The 18400-nt window shown below is 37.1% G+C and overlaps 1 protein-coding gene across 3 annotated transcripts in view; it reads left to right on the top strand.

The window, feature by feature from the left end:
* The window catches only part of KLHL5 (kelch like family member 5), an 88747-nt gene that overhangs the window by 37159 nt on the left and 33188 nt on the right, over window positions 1-18400 (top strand). For all 3 annotated transcript variants that reach the window (XM_047091344.1, XM_047091345.1, XM_047091343.1), the window contains one exon: window positions 11597-11809. In XM_047091344.1, the coding sequence (XP_046947300.1) occupies window positions 11597-11809 (213 nt within the window). The remainder of the gene's footprint in view (window positions 1-11596; window positions 11810-18400) is intronic.

Genomic DNA, 18400 nt, shown 5'->3' on the forward strand with positions numbered 1-18400 from the left:
CTACATACTCACTGATGGAAATTGGTGATGGTGACTGTGGGGTATTGGTACAGTACTAGTACAGATGATAGAATGAAAGGGAGGCTTTTATTTTTTTTTTTTTTTTTTTTATGAAGTTTATTGACAAATTGGTTTCCATACAACACCCAGTGCTCATCCCAAAAGGTGCCCTCCTCACTACCCATCACCCACCCGCCCCTCCCTCCCACCCCCCATCAACCCTCAGTTTGTTCTCAGTTTTTAACAGTCTCTTATGCTTTGGCTCTCTCCCACTCTAACGTCTTTTTTTTTTTTCTCCCTTCCCCTCCCCCATGGGTTCCTGTTGAGTTTCTCAGGATCCACATAAGAGTGAAACCATATGGTATCTGTCTTTCTCTGTATGGCTTATTTCACTTAGCATCACACTCTCCAGTTCCATCCACTTTGCTACAAAAGGCCATATTTCATTTTTTCTCATTGCCACGTAGTATTCCATTGTGTATATAAACCACAATTTCTTTATCCATTCATCAGTTGATGGACATTTAGGCTCTTTCCATAATTTGGCTATTGTTGAGAGTGCTGCTATGAACATTGGGGTACAAGTGCCCCTATGCATCAGTACTCCTGTATCCCTTGGGTAGATTCCTAGCAGTGCTATTGCTGGGTCATAGGGTAGGTCTATTTTTAATTTTCTGAGGAACCTCCACACTGTTTTCCAGAGCGGCTGCACCAATTTGCATTCCCACCAACAGTGCAAGAGGGTTCCCGTTTCTCCACATCCTCTCCAGCATCTATAGTCTCCTGATTTGTTCATTTTGGCCACTCTGACTGGCGTGAGGTGATACCTGAGTGTGGTTTTGATTTGTATTTCCCTGATAAGGAGCGACGCTGAACATCTTTTCATGTGCCTGTTGGCCATCTGGATGTCTTCTTTAGAGAAGTGTCTATTCATGTTTTCTGCCCATTTCTTCACTGGGTTATTAGTTTTTCGGGTGTGGAGTTTGGTGAGCTCTTTATAGATTTTAGATACTAGCCCTTTGTCCGATATGTCATTTGCAAATATCTTTTCCCATTCCGTTGGTTGTCTTTTAGTTTTGTTGGTTGTTTCCTTTGCTGTGCAGAAGCTTTTTATCTTCATAAGGTCCCAGTAATTCACTTTTGCTTTTAATTCCCTTGCCTTTGGGGATGTGTCGAGTAAGAGATTGCTACGGCTGAGGTCAGAGAGGTCTTTTCCTGCTTTCTCCTCTAAGGTTCTGATGGTTTCCTGTCTCACATTTAGGTCCTTTATCCATTTTGAGTTTATTTTTGTAAATGGTGTGAGAAAGTGGTCTAGTTTCAACCTTCTGCATGTTGCTGTCCAGTTCTCCCAGCACCATTTGTTAAAGAGGCTGTCTTTTTTCCATTGGATGTTCTTTCCTGCTTTGTCAAAGATGAGTTGGCCATATGTTTGTGGGTCTAGTTCTGGGGTTTCTATTCTATTCCATTGGTCTGTGTGTCTGTTTTTGTGCCAATACCATGCTGTCTTGATGATGACAGCTTTGTAGTAGAGGCTGAAGTCTGGGATTGTGATGCCTCCTGCTTTGGTCTTCTTCTTCAAAATTCCTTTGGCTATTCGGGGCCTTTTGTGGTTCCATATGAATTTTAGGATTGCTTGTTCTAGTTTCGAGAAGAATGCTGGTGCAATTTTGATTGGGATTGCATTGAATGTGTAGATAGCTTTGGGTAGTATTGACATTTTGACAATATTTATTTTTCCAATCCATGAGCAGGGAATGTCTTTCCATTTCTTTAAATCTTCTTCAATTACCTTCATAAGCTTTCTATAGTTTTCAGCATACAGATCCTTTACATCTTTGGTTAGATTTATTCCTAGGTATTTTATGCTTTTTGGTGCAATTGTGAATGGGATCAGTTTCTTTATTTGTCTTTCTGTTGCTTCATTGTTAGTGTATAAGAATGCAACTGATTTTTGTACATTGATTTTGTATCCTGCAACTTTGCTGAATTCATGTATCAGTTCTAGCAGACTTTTGGTGGAGTCTATCGGATTTTCCATGTATAATATCATGTCATCTGCAAAAAGCGAAAGCTTGACTTCATCTTTGCCAATTTTGATGCCTTTGATTTCCTTTTGTTGTCTGATTGCTGATGCTAGAACTTCCAGCACTATGTTAAATAACAACGGTGAGAGTGGGCATCCCTGTCGTGTTCCTGATCTCAGGGAAAAAGCTCTCAGTTTTTCCCCGTTGAGGATGATGTTAGCTGTGGGCTTTTCATAAATGGCTTTTATGATCTTTAAGTATGTTCCTTCTATCCCGACTTTCTCAAGGGTTTTTATTAAGAAAGGGTGCTGGATTTTATCAAAGGCCTTTTCTGCATCGATTGACAGGATCATATGGTTCTTCTCTTTTTTTTTGTTAATGTGATGTATCACGTTGATTGATTTGCGAATGTTGAACCAGCCCTGCATCCCAGGAATGAATCCCACTTGATCATGGTGAATAATTCTTTTTATATGCTGTTGAATTCGATTTGCTAGTATCTTATTGAGAATTTTGGCATCCATATTCATCAGGGATATTGGCCTGTAGTTCTCTTTTTTTACTGGGTCTCTGTCTGGTTTAGGAATCAAAGTAATACTGGCTTCATAGAATGAGTCTGGAAGTTTTCCTTCCCTTTCTATTTCTTGGAATAGCTTGAGAAGGATAGGTATTATCTCTGCTTTAAACGTCTGGTAGAACTCCCCTGGGAAGGGGAGGCTTTTATTAAAGATAAATCTGGTTATATATAAGAAGGGTTTTTAGCTATGTAGAAAGATGTTCTTGTTAACTGTAGCAAATTATGTGCACAAAGTAAATTGCAGAGGAGGTTCTCATTCAGAAACCTGGAGGATAATGGGTACAGGTTGCTCTAGGATACCAAGAAAAGAAGGGCATGTTGAAGGCATATTGTTAGGACCAGGTCCCACAGACTTCATAGTAGGAAGGTTTGCGCAAAGGAGGATATTTGGATTTTTAAGGAATGACCATCTTGTCACACCAAGGCAGTTAGGTCTCCACAGCTGGGCCAAGATTGCTTGACCTGCTACAATCAGGACAGTACAGCTTCTGAGAGAAGAGAGAGTGTGAACATTCACACACATTTATACCAGTTATCCATACTACTGTTTTATCAACATTCAGGAGATGTTTTTGTCTACCTTGTCTTCCATCCTCCATCCTTCCACTGAATTGATTTGTCTGTGAAGGGATTGACAGGTACTTTAAGAATCTTTCACTACAGAAACAGAGATTTGGAAAGAATTGTGAGAACAGATGTTTGCAACAACTGGGAAGAATAATTCCACCAACTTCATAAGCTTGATGTGAGGATTAAATGAGTTAATAGCAGTTTAGTGCTTAAAATTGATACATAGTATACCCAGTCAATAAATGGTGTCATCATCGTTACCATCATTATAGAGATTTACTCTATTTGACACAGTAGGGATTGATGTGAGGGAATACAAGCACTCATACAGAAGTACAACCTTTATGATTCATTTTTCCCCTGTGGTGTCGTCACTTCTCGGGAATGTTGCTTGTTTATAATGGCTATAGTGCTTCGAGTAAAAAGCTAGAGATTGTATGACAGGGCAAAACCATACAGATCTAGTGTCTTCTAAATTAAATCCCAGGGGAGATTTTTTCCCCCATCTCAGTCTTTATCTTTCCCTGCAGATTTCTCATTTTGATCTTAAACCTCAGTTTCAAATAATTTGGGGAGTAAGATGAATATAAATAAAGTAAAGCTGGTTTTCTTTTCTTCATAATCCGTTCATAGTTTAAGTAATACCTCTTTCTTAGGAAGGAATGCACTGGGGTCACGCCTGTTGTTTACAGTAGAGGCACAGTGGCTGCTTAGACATAATGGCTTAGACTTAAATTAAATTGGCTTATTTTTTTATTAAAGTAGAGTTGGCTTGCAGTGTTTCGTTTCAGGTATACAATGTAGGGATTCAACAGTTCTATACATTATGCCATGCTTACCGTGATAAGTGTAGTTACTTTCTATAGCCATACAGAGTTATTACAATATTATTGATTCAGGTCAATGTTTTTAAAACTATTTTCATATCCAATTAGTTGGGTATTTTTTTTCTCAAGACCTTTATTTGACATTATTCAGTTTGAACAGAGACATGAAATTTAAGTCTAACAACAGTAAGTCATTTAGAGGAAGATTGTTTGACTTGAATTGTTGCTATGGGAACTCGATGAAAATGTATCACAAAATTCAATCTTCAATTTAAACAAATCCCTCAGTAATTTCATTTGCTTAAAACCTAATTCCAAAAGGAGGAAAGGCATAATGCTAGCAAGTGTTTGGTAGCGTGATAGCTATTTATATTACAAAATAGATTTTAAGGTTTTATCTTAATTCCAGTGAGTTAACATACAGTGTTATATTAGCTTCAAGGTACACAATATAGTGATTCAACACTTCCATAAAACACCTGGTGCTCATCACAACAACACAAAAGAGAGTAAGCATACTACCACATAGTGAATTCAGTTGTTACAGTCAGTAAATGATGCATGTATTGGGGATGTTTACTCGTCCTCTGTGAGCACAGGTAGGAGAGGATGAAGAGTTCCTTCTTTTGATCCTGAAATCTGGAAACTGGTGCTCATTCTGGCTGCCACTGAATGTGACCTGGCACAAGTTATTTAACCTCCACCAAAAAGTCTAAGACTGGGTATATTATTACAAATATCTAATGACATTATGGATTTATGAAATAAATACAAGCATTTAATTTTAAGTTTTGTTTCTTGATCTGGAAAACCTTGAAAAAAACATTGAATTCTGTTAAAATCCCTGCTTTAAAACCAAATAATACTTTTGAAAAGCACTTTGTGTTTAACCTTGAGTTCAGTAGTCTTTCTGTAAGTTGTTGAGAGACTTGATTTTCACTTAAAATGAATTAGAATGGAATGGACAGCATTCTGAAATAGGTATATCAACAAATAAATAATAAAATGTATATTGTTATGTAATAGTCCTTTTCTAATTGATGAATTAATCCCTTTGCATTGGTAATGCCACTAATACCATTTGAAAGGAAACCAATAGTTAACAGCAGTATGGTGTGAATGTTGATTATACTATACACTACCTTTGAGCAATTACAAATGTGTATTACTAGAGAACTCACTAAATCCCTAAAAAGGAATAACATCAGAATCATAGAGATCCCAGAAGATGAAGAGAGAGAAAAGGGGTAGAAGGTTTATGTGAGCAAATGATAGCACAAAACTTTCCTAACCTGGGAAAAGACATAACACAGACATCAAAATCCAGGAAGCACAGAGAACTCCCACTAGATTCAACAAAAACCAACCATCAACAAAGCATTATCAGTCAAATTCACAAAGTACACAGAAAATGAAAGAATCATGAAAGCAGCAAGGGAAAAAAGCCCTTAACCTGCAAAGGAAGACAGATCAGGTTTGAGCAGACCTATCCACAGAAACTTGGGCCAGAAAAGAGTGGCAGGATATACTCAATGTGCTGAATCAGAAAAATATGCAACCAAGAATTCTTTATCCAGCAAGGCTGTCATTCAAAATAGAAGGAGAGAGAAAAAGTTTTCCACTGGAGAGTGTGATGCTAAGTGAAATAAGCCATACAGAGAAAGACAGATACCGTATGTTTTCACTCTTATGTGGGATCCTGAGAAACTTAACAGAAACCCATGGGGGAGGGGAAGGGAAAAAAAAAAAAGAGGTTAGAGTGGGAGAGAGCCAAAGCATAAAATACTCTTAAAAACTGAGAACGAACTGAGGGTTAATGGGGGGTGGGAGGGAGAGGAGGGTAGGTAATGGGTATTGAAGAGGTCATCTTTTGGGATGAGCACTGGGTGTTGTATGGAAACCAATTTGATAATAAATTTCATATATTAAAAAAAATAATAAATAATAAAATTAAAAAAAAAAAGTTTCCCAGACAAACAAAAACTAAAGGAGTTCATGACAACTAAACCAGCCCTGCAAGAAATTTTAAGGGGGACTCTCTGAGGGGAGAAAAGACAAGGAAAAAAAACCAAAAAAGACCAAAAGCAACAAAAACTAGAAAGGACCAGAGAACAACTCTACAGGCAACATAATGGCAATAAATTCTTATCTTTCAGTACTCACTCTAAATGTCAGTGGACTAAACACTCCAATCAAAAGACATAGGGTAACAGAATGGATAAGAAAACAAGATCCATCTATATGCTGTTTACAAGAGACCCATTTTAAACCTAAAGACACATTCAGATTGAAAATAAGGGGATGGAGAAACATCTGTCATGCTAATGGTCACCAAAAGAAAGCCAGAGTAGCCATACTTATATCAGGCAATCTAGATTTTAAAATAAAGGCTCTAACAAGGGATGAAAAAGGGCATTATATCATAATTAAGAGGTATATTGACCAAGAAGACCTAACAGTTGTAAACATCTGTGCCCCAAATGTGCAAGCATCCAAATAATTAAATCAATCACAAACCTAAAGAAACTCATTGATAATAATACCATAGTAGTAGGGGACTTCAACACCCCACTTACAACAATGTAAATATCATCTAAACAGAAAATCAACAAGGAAACAATGGCTTTGAATGACACACTAGACAAGATGGACTTATGAGATATACAGAACATTTCATCCTAAGGCAGCAGAATACACATTCTTCTCCAGTGCACACGGAACAGTCCTCAGAATAGATCATATACTGGGACACAAATCAGCCCTCAGCAAGTACAAAAAGATCGAGATCATACTGTGCATGTTTTCAGACCACAACACTATGAAACTCAAAATCAACCACAAGAAAAATTTGGAAAGATAACAAATACTAGGAGACTAAAGAACATCCTACCAAAGAATGAATGGACTAACCAAGAAGTTAAAAAGGAAATTTAAAAGTACATGGAAGCCAATGAAAATGATAACACCACAGCCCAAAACCTCTGGGATGCAGCAAAAGTGGTCATAAGAGGGAAGCATATAGCAATCTAGGCCTTCCTAAAGAAGGAAGAAAGTCTCAGATACACAACCTAATCTTACACCTTAAATAGCTGGAAAAAGAACAGCAAATAAAACCCAAAAACAGCAGAAAGCAAGAAATAATAAAGATTAGAGCAGAAATCAATGCTATAGAAACAAAACAACAACAACAACAACAAAAAAAACAATAGAACAGATCAATGAAACCAGAAGCTTGTTCTTTGAAAGAATTAACAAAATTGATAAACACCTAGCCAGTTTGATGAAAAAGAAAAAGGAAAGAACCCAAATAAATAAAATCAAGAATGAAAGAGGAGAGATCACAGCCAACACAGCAGAAATACAAACAATAATAAGAGAATATTATGAGCAATTATACACCAATAAATTGGGCAATCTGGAAGAAATGGACAAATTCCTAGAAACATATACACTACCAAAACTGAAACAGGAAGAAATAGAAAATTTGAACAGACCCATAACCAGTAAAGAAATTGAGTTAGAAATAAGAATCTCCCAAAAAACAAGACTCCAGGGCCAGGTTGCTTTCCAGGGGAAACCTACCAAACATTTAAAGAAGAGTTAACACCTATTTTTTTGAAGCTATTTCAAAAAATAGAAATGGAAGGAAAACTTCCAAACTCATTCTATGAAGCCAGCATTACCTTGATTCCAAAACCAGACAGACCCCACTAAAAAGGAGAACTATAGACCAATTTCCCTGATGAACATGGATGCAAAAAATCCTCAACAAGATACTAGCCAACTGGATCCAACAGTACATTAAAAAAATTACTCACCACGACCAAGTGGGATTTATACCTGCGATATAGGGCTGGTTCAATATCTGCAAAACAATCAATGCAATACATCACATTAATGAAAGAAAGGACAAGAACCAAATGATCCTCTCAATAGATGCAGGGAAAACATTTGACAAAATACAGCATCCTTTCTGGATAAAAACCCTCAAGAAAGTAGGAATAGAAGGATCATACCTCAAGATCATAAAAGCCATATATGAAAGACCCACCACTAATATCATCCTCAATGGGGAAAAACTGAGAGCTTTCCCCCTAAGGTCAGGAACAAAACAGGCATGTCCACTCTTGCCACTGTTACTCAGCATAGTATTGGAAGCCTTAGCCTGAGCGATCAGACAACACAAAGAAATAAAAGGCATCCAACTCGGGCAGGAGGAGGTCAACTTTCACTTTTTGCAGATGGCATTATACTCTATATGGAAAACCCAAAAGATTCCACCAAAAAACTGCCAGAACTGATCCAATCCATGAATTTAGCAATGTCGCAGGATATAAAGTCAATGTACAGAAATAGGTTGTATTCCTGTACACCAATAATGAAGCAACAGAAAGAGAAATCACAGAAGTGATCCCATTTACAATTGCACCAAAAACCATAAAATACCTAAGAATAAATCTAACCAAAAAGGTGAAAAGTCTATACACTGAAAACTATAGAAAGCTTATGAAAGAAATTGAAGAAGACAGAAAAAAAAAATGGGAAAAGATTCATGCTCCTGGATAGGAAGAACAGATACTGTTAAAAATGTCAATACTACCCAAAGCAATCTACATAGTCAATGCAATCCCTATCAAAATAACAACAGCATTCTTCACAGAGCTAGAACAAACAATCCTAGAATTTGTATGGAACCAGAAAAGACCCGAAATAACCAAAAGCAATCTTGAAAAAGAAAACCAAAGCTGGAGGCATCACAATCCTGGACTTCAAGATGTTTTACAAAGCTGTAATCATCAAGACAGTATAGTACTGGCAGAAGAACAGACACTCAGATCAATGGAACAGAATAGAGAACCCAGAAACGGACCCACAAACATATGGCCAACTGATCTTTGACAAAGCAGGAAAGAATATCCAATGGAATAAAGACAATCTCTTCAGCAAGTGGTGCTGGGAAAACTGGACAGGACCACTTTCTTACACCACACACAAAAATAAACTCAAAGTGGATGAAAGACCTAAACGTAAGACAGCAAGCCATCAAATCCTTGAGGAGAAGGCAGGCAAAAACCTCTTTGACCTTGGCCACAGCAACTTCTTACTCAACGTGTCTCCTGAGGCAAGGGAAACCAAAACAAAAATGAACTATTGGGATCTCATCAAAATAAAAAGCTTCTGCACAGTGAAGGAAACAGTTAGCAAAACTAAAAGACAGCCAATAGAATGGGAGAAGATATTTGCAAATGACAATCAGATAAAGGGTTAGTATCCAAAATCTATAAAGAACTGATCAAACTCAACACCCAAAAACCAAATAATGCAGTGAAGAAATGGGCCAAAGACATGAATAGACACTTCTCTAAAGAAGACATCCAAATGGCTGACAGACACATTAAAAAATGCTCCACATCACTCATCATCAGGGAAATACAAATCAAAACCACAATGAGATACCACCTTACACCTGTCAGAATGGCTCACATTAACAACTCAGGCAACAACAGATGTTGGTGAGGATGCTGAGAAAGAGGATCTCTTTTGCACTGGTGGTGGGAGTGCAAACTGGTGCAGCCACTCTGGAAAACAGCATGGAGGTTCCTCAAAAAATTAAAAATAGAACTGCCCTACGACCCAGCAATTGCCCTACTAGGTACTTATCCAAGGGAATTGGGTGTGCTGTTTCGAATGGGCGCATGCACCCCAATGTTTATAGCAGTGTTATCAACAATAGCCAAAGTATGGAAAGAGCAAATGTCCGTCGATGGATGAATGGATAAAGAAGATGTATATGTATGTGTGTGTGAGTGTGTGTATATATATATATGCATTATATGCTAACTAACTTGGATGTAAATTTAAAAATTAATTAATCACATATCTGCTATAACTAAATGACTAAACAATTAAAGTTGAAAAAAAGAAATTTTGATTTCTTGAGAATCTTTCCTAATACTATGTAATAAATGTTTCCATGTACCTGTATGATATTTGTTTTTGAAATTTTTAATACCTGCTTAATAGTTCATTGAGTAACAAACCCCTATAGCCAGACCTTTAGGCTAATTCCTATTTTGTACTATTATAAATAATAATTCAGAGAAGCATCATTAGAGAAGCATCAGCTTTTTTTTTCCCTTGTGAATTATTTATAAAGTATTAAACTGCTAGTGGGGTAACTAGGCTGAGAGCTTAAGCATTTTTATAGCTCTTGCTATGTGTTACCAAATCATTTTATAATGTCAGTATATAATTGGGTCGAACAGTTTGCTTGAAGCCAACATCAAGGTTTTATTAAAATACATTTCTGAAAATGATAATCAGTCATTTAAAATAGATACATTTGGGCATCTTTAACAAATCATGATGAATTGAGGCAATTGAATTTAGTTAATTATTCATGTATGGTTTCCTATTTAAGAATTTCTAAGAAAGGAATGTCAACCCAAGATATATTTTAGATTAGTACCTAATTTGGGTTACTGCAAGCTATGTGGAACATATAATTCTCATTTTAATATAGAAGATAGTCACCAGTCCTTATCTCTAGCTCTAATTTAAACAGCCCTAGCTATTTCACTAGAACAGTGTATGCTGAGACAGCCATAGCAAACTAGGAAATGTACGAAAAACATTAAGGGACAATATACATAGCTTTTGCATTTATTTTATAGTTATGTAAACAGTCCATGCATTAAGACTTGTAACCTTGCACACCAGAAAGTAAATTTCCCGTCTCTTCAGACTGTTTAGCATAATAACCTAGCAAAAGTCATTATCTTGCAGCTAAAGTCATTTCTATCTCCCATTTCAAATTATAAGGAGCCTGATTCTAATATGTGGCTGAAAATGAATGATCTTTGGTGCAAGGGCTTAGGGTCCCAGTGCATTCTATGTCAACACTCTTGCTTTGGCTCTTTTTCTTTGAGACCAAAAGAATTTCATACATAAATCAGATTAGAAGTTTTTAAAACAGATCTAAAATCCTGGGTGGTCTTATAAATTACATTAAAACACTCTAGTATAGGCTAATCAGGTTCTAGTATAGCCCTAAGGACATACAGTCTTCCCTGGGCAGAGTCTGAGAAGACTTCTGTGGTCTTGGGAATGGTCTTGAGCGATCTAGCCAGCCAGGCAGCCCTTTCTGGGTAAGAGAAATAACTTCATCTCTCACCCAAGTGTTTAGCTGTACTGTTAACCAAATTCTTCGGCAACTACAAATGTAAACTAAATTTGATGTTAAGACTATCCTACATCTCAGAGTCTAATTCATTTTTTCTACCTTCTATCTCTTGAAAGACTTGCCAGAACTATGCCCTAACTTGACCAAAGCAATACGTACCAATCCCAGGTCCATTTTTAAAATGTACCAAATGGTAGAATTTAATTCTACTGATATAGAGACTTAAAATGTAACAACATAATTGCAGTTTAAATGTTATTTTCTACTGTGTTTCTTTCCTAGTGATACTATTGTAAGGAAGGTACAAACTGTACAAACTGTATTTTGGCATCTAATTCAGAATTTTTTATTTTATCTTAAATAAACCGATGGACAGGAGGAGCAGTGTTGTTTATGTGCTATTTATTCCCTCTAGGAACATTTCATGGAAGTAATTCGAAACCAGGAATTTGTACTATTACCAGCCAGCGAAATTGCGAAGCTCTTGGCCAGCGATGACATGAACATTCCTAATGAAGAGACGATACTGAATGCACTTCTAACTTGGGTCCGTCATGATTTGGAACAGAGACGGAAAGATCTCAGTAAACTTTTGGCTTATATTAGGCTACCTCTTCTTGCACCACAGGTAAACTGTTTTTGATTATTTAATCAGCATCATAATTTCAACAACATTTGAGTATTTACTTCATGCTAATTATGTTAATATGTACATGTCTGTAGGTTTTTTCCTTTGATTATTCTATCTGATAAGGTCATTTTACATATACTCCTATGAAATGCATAGTTGAAAAGATACTTAGGTAAAAAAAATTTCTGCTTATGTTTTCTTTTTTTTAAGCTTATTTATTTTGAGAGAGAATACGTGTGCATGCACACACATGGGAGGTGGGGAGGAAGAGAGAGAATCCTAAGCAGGCTCTGGGCTGTGAGCACAAAGCCCAGCCTGGGGCTCAATTTCATGAACTGTGAGACCATAACCTGAGCTAAAATCAAGAGTTGGATGCTTAACCAACTGAGCCACCCAGGTGCCCCTCTGCATATATATATTCAACCCAGAAGGTCTGGCTACCTAAATTGCATGAATTAAATAACATTTTCACTTAGGGGTTAGTAATTTTATTTGACTCAACTAGAAACCTATCCTAGCAATTGAGAATTAGTAAAGCTGCTAATGCAAGTAGCAATGGACACTAGGAACCAGAAAAATTCAATAAATTCATTTGCTACATGTTTACTAAGTATCCACTAAATGCTGGATTCTGGTGATATATAAACTGAGACATGATAAAGAGTTCCAGCTCTGACATTTTAAAATTCTGTATCTGGGCATCTTCACACACCTCAGTCTCTTAGTCTATCAGATGGAGATAACATTCTCTTTGACTGTCTCACAGGATTACTATAAAGATGAGAAAAGGGCTCTGTGAAACCAAATGTGCTATAAAGAATCATGGTAGGATTATCAGCATCATTTTAGAATTGAGAGACATCTAGTTAGTGTATTCAAGGTGATCAGTCATAACATATTTACATGCATAGTTTCCCCTTTGTACAGTTCTAACTGGAATGTGCAGCAGTCTCCCCTTATCAGCAGTTTGGTTTTGTGGTGTCAGTTACCCACAGTCAGCCATGGTCAGAAAGCAAATGATCCTCCTTCTGACGTCTTGTCAGATCATTAGTTAGCCTAACACTACATCGCGGTGCCTATGTTATCCACCTTACTTCAGGTCATCACGCAGGCATTTTATCATCTTCTGTCATCACAAGAGAAAGAAGGGCACGTACAGTACAATAAGATATTTAGAGAGAAAGGCTGCATTCACGTAACTTGTATTACAGTATTATAATTGTTCTATTTTATTACTTGGTATTGTTGTTAATCTCTTACTGTGCCTCGTTTTTAAATTAAACTTTTTCATAGGCATGTATGTATAGGAAAAAAACATAGTGTACACAGGGTTCGGTACTATTTGCAGCTTCAGGCATCCACTGAGGGTCTTGGAACATATCCCCCATGGTTAGGAGGGGGGACTTCTGTACAGTAATTTCTACTGCCTATTTTGCTGCGTATCTTGAAGGCTTGAATAGAGAAAGAGGCCTTGAAAGTGAAGAAAGAATGAGCTGTTACTACTCGAGATCAGATTTTTGTTGTTTCAAGTGCCATCAGTTTTATCTTACCTGCATTTATCTTGGGCATTATGTATTATTTCCAGCCATTGTTAGCAAAAGTTACTGTTTGCTGTCTACCTTATAGAGACAAAAATTAGCGCTGATACTTTATAAGAAAGATCTTCTCTTTGGAAGGAAGAATTTTCTATGAATTCATAGGAATGAAACTGCATGAATTTATGACAATTCAGGAAAAATAACATTGTAAAACATGTCCTTTGAAATCAGGTTTTAAAAAGAGAGTTATATTTTACTGATACTTTGCAGAATTTTTTTTTCTTATCCTTTTCTAGATTACAGAAAATAAAATGTGAAAAATCCTAGTAGACTTTGAAAAAAATCTGTGCAATTAAGTAACCTGATAATTGACTTCAGTGCTGCAGTTTCAAATATTTATGATACTGTATTTGCATGACTCTTTAAAATTTCTGTTATCCACGGTACTGCTGATAATCATAGGCGTAAGATCTTAGAGTTAAAAGGCAGCCATTTAGTCTAACACCTGTTGTACAAATGAAGTAACAGACTAAAAAAGTAAAACCATATGCTCAAAATCATAAAGTGATTGCATAAATTCCTGTCCTTCTCCATTGTAGTTCTGTTTGCCTTTGCTACTTGACTAACATAGAGCTAGTAAAAGATGGAGGTAGAACTTGAACCCAAGTTAAGTTCTGTGCCATTCTCACAGAACCATTATGCCTCTTGAATGTACTATATGTAAAATTGCTGGGTGAGAAGAAGAATATCAAGTGGAGGAAGAAATAGATTAAAACATAAATTTGTAATTACAGTATAATGAGAGGTGGGCTGTGATAGATACATGAACATGGCATTATGGAAATAATCCGTGTAGCTACCCAGAAGAGGGGGCAGGATAGCCCAGGAGAGATAGGAGATTATACCTAGTTATGGAGTCATGAGCAATGCCTCATGCCCTGGAATTTGAAGAGTGCTTGCACGGCTTGAGAGCAGAAATAAAAGGTGTGGAGAAACAGAATCTCTAGTTATGCCAAAGAGTTTGTGTTTTATCCCAGAAGCATTGAGGAAGCACTAAAGTTTAAACAGAGAATGGCATAATTAACATTTTATTTAGGAAGATCCTCTAACAGTGTTGCAGAGATTGGATTGGAATGGTCAAAGTAGAAATCCATTACGAAGACTATTAGATTCAGGCAAGTGAATTAAGCCCTCTCTGGCAGTGGAGGTAGAGAAATTACCAGGCTCAAGAGCTATTTAGGAATTAGAATTGATACAAGTTAATGATCAGTTGAAAGGGGAGGGTACAAATAACAGAGGGCTCCAAAATGATTCTGATTTGTCCAAGTAGGTTAAGGAAGGTGCTGTCAATTAAGACAAGGAATTGAGGATGAAGAGCTGATTTTGAAGGTGAGAAGAAAGTGGAAGAATCATGTTCCCAGAGCTTCTTGGTACCTTTAATCCTCTTGGAGTCTAGGAAGGAGTTTTGAAAATTTATTATTAGGTTGTTGAAGCCAAAAGGAAGAGAATGACATGACCAAAGAGAACACAAGGGCACTAGGAGTGGAACCCTAGGAAATAGTAGGATTTAGTGGTAGTTCCTAAACCTGCCTAAATAACTGGAGTGCTGTTAAAAACAGATTCAAGTCTGGGGTGCCTGGGTGGCTCAGTCGGTTGAGTATCTGACTTTGGCTCAGGTCATGAGCTCACGGTTTGTGAGTTCGAGCCCCACGTCGGGCTCTGTGCTGACAGCTCAGAGCCTGGAGCCTGCTTCAGATTCTGTGTCTCCCTCTCTCTCTCTCTCAAACATAAATAAAGATTAAAAAGAGATTCCAGTCTAAGAAGGAGGAAATTTTAACATTATCAGATATTATGATCTTGTTCAAAGAGACAAGATAATGACAGAAAATCCATTGGATTAGCCCATTTGTTTCAAATTGTGGTCTCCAAGTATAGGATCAGCATCACCTGGGAAGTTGTTTAAAATATAAATTATGGGGAGGGACCAAGATGGCAGAGCAGCATGGAAGTTTCTTGTGTCTCTTGTCCCTGAAATGCAGCTAGAACAACACCAAACCATCTTGCACACCTAAAATATTGATCTGAGGATTAACTCAACAATCTGTATAACTTGAACCAAGAACTCAGCAGGAATTCACCCCAAAAGAAAGAACAGGAAGAAATGACAGCCAGGGACTTAATCAACACAGACACAAGCAAGATGTCTGAACCAGAATTTAGAATATGATAATAAGATTACTAACTGGGGTTGAAAAAAGCATAGAATCCCTTTCTGTGGAGATAAAAGAAGTAAAATGTAGTCAGGACGAAATTAAAAATGTTATAACTGAGATGCAGTCTTGAATGGATGCCACAGCGGTAAGGATGGATGAAGCAAGGCAGCAACTCAGCGATATAGAGGACAAACCTATGGAGAAGAATGAAGCAGAAAAAAAGAGGGAAACCAAGGCAAAAGAATAGAAGAATATATTCTTATATATAAGATATATATATAATATAAAATATAAGAATTAGAGAACTCGGTGACTCATTAAAAAGAAATAACATCTGGGTTATAGGGGTCCCAGAGGGTGAAGAGAGAGAAAAAGGGGTAGAAGGCTTATGTGAGCAAATGATAGCACAAAACTTTCCTAACCTGGGAAAAGACACAGACATCAAAATCCAGGAAGCACAGAGAACTCCCATTAGAGTCAACAAAAACCATCAACAAGGCATATCAGTCAAATTCACAGAATACACAGACAAGGAAAGAATCCTGAAAGCAGCAAGGGAAAAAAAGTCCTAATCTACAAGGGAAGACAGATCAGGTTCGCAGCAGACCTATCCACAGAAACTTGGCAGGCCAGAAAAGAGTGGCAGGATATATTCAATATGCTGAATCGGAAAAATATGCAGTGAAGAATTCTTTATCCAGCAAGGCTGTCATTCAAAATAGAAGGAGAGAGAAAAAGTTTCCCACACAAAGAAAAAGTCAGAGTTAGTGACCACTAAACCAGCCCTGCAAGAAATTTTAAGGGGGACTCTCTGAGGAGAGAAAGGACAAAACAAAACAAAAAAGACCAAAAGCAACAAAGGCTAGAAAGGACCAGAGAACACCACCAGAAATGCCAACCTTACAGGCAACACACAATGGTAATAAATTCATATCTTTCAGTACTCACTCTAAATGTCAATGGACTAAACGCTCTATTCAAAAGACATAGGGTAACAGAATGGATAAGAAAACAAGACCCATCTACCTAATGTTTACAAGAGACCCATTTTAGACCTAACAACACCTTCAAATTGAAAATAAGGGGATGGAGAAACATCTATCATGCTAATGGTCGCCAAGAGAAAGCCAGAGTGGCCATACTTATATCAGACAATCTAGATTTTAAAATGAAAACTAATAAGAGATGAAGAAGGGCATTATATCATAACTAAGGGGTCTATCGACCAAGAAGACCTAACAGTTGTAAACATCTATGCCCCAAATGTAGAAGAATCCAAATATATAAATCAATTAATCACAAATATACAGAAACTCATTGATAATAATACCAAAATAGTAGGGGACTTCAACACCCCACTTACAACAATGGAAAGATCATCTAAACAAAATCAATAAGGAAACAATGGCTTTGAATGACACACTGGACCAGATGGACTTAACAGATATATACAGAACATTTCATTCTAAAGCAGCAAAGTACACATTCCTCTCGAGTACACATGGAACATTCTCCAGAATAGATCACATAATGGGACACAAATCAGTCCTCAACAAGTACAAAAAGATCGAGATCATACCTTGCATATTTTTAGTTCACAACGCTATGAAACTGAAAATCAACCACAAGAAAAAAGTTGGGAAGACAACAAATACTTGGGAGACTAAAGAACATCCTACTAAAGAATGAATGGGCAGACAACACAAAGAAATAAAAGGCATCCAAATGGGCCAGGAGGAGGTCAAACTTTCACTCTTTGCAGATGACATGATACTCTATATGGAAAACCCAAAAGATTCCACCAAAAAACTGCTAGAACTGATTCATGAATTCAGCAAAGTTGCAGGATATAAAATCAATGCACAGAAATCGGTTACATTCCTAAACACCAACAATGAAGCAACAGAAAGAGAAATCAAGGAATTGATCCCATTTACAGCTGCACCAAAAACCATAAAATACCTAGGAATAAATCTAACCAAGAGGTGAAAAATCTATATGCTGAAAAGTATAGAAAGCTTATGAAAGAAATTGAAGAAGACACAAAAAAATGGAAAAAGATTCCATGCTCCTAGATAGGAAGAACAAATACTGTTAAAATGTTGATACTACCCAAAGCAATCTACATATTCAGTGCAATCCCTATCAAAATAACAACAGCATTCTTCACAGATCTAGAACAAATAATCCTAAAAATTTGTATGGAACCAGAAAAGACCCCGAATAGCCAAAGCAATCTTGAAAACAAAACCAAAGCTGGAGGCATCACAATCCCAGACTTCAAGCCATATTACAAAGCTGTAATCATCAAGACAGTATGGTACTGGCAGAAGAACAGACACTCAGATCAATGGTACAGAATAGAGAACCCAGAAATGGACCCAAACATGTATGGCCAGCTAATCTTTGACAAAGCAGGAAAGAATACCCAATGGAATAAAGACAGTCTCTTCAGCAAGTGGTGCTGGGAAAACCGGACGGCAACATGCAGAAGAATGAACCTGGATCACTTTCTTACACCATACACAAAAATAAACTCAAAATGGAAGAAAGACCTCAGTGTAAGACAGGAAGCCATCAAAATCCTCGAGGAGAAAGCAGGCAAAAACCTCTTTGACCTTGGCCACAGCAACTTCTTACTCAACATGTCTCCAGAGGCAAGGGAAACAAAAGCAAAAATGAACTATTGGGATCTCATCAAAATAAAAAGCTTCTGCACAGCAAAGGAAACAATCAGCAAAACTAAAAGGAAGCCAATAGAATGGGAGAAGATAGTTGCAAATAACAATCAGATAAAGGGTTAGTATCCAAAATCTATAAAGAGCTGATCAAACTCA

Source organism: Lynx rufus, unplaced genomic scaffold (assembly GCF_022079265.1).
Source record: "Lynx rufus isolate CCGP_SWC_20201006 ecotype Redwood Valley unplaced genomic scaffold, mLynRuf1.p SCAF_3, whole genome shotgun sequence".
Classification (NCBI taxonomy): Eukaryota; Metazoa; Chordata; class Mammalia; order Carnivora; family Felidae; genus Lynx; species Lynx rufus.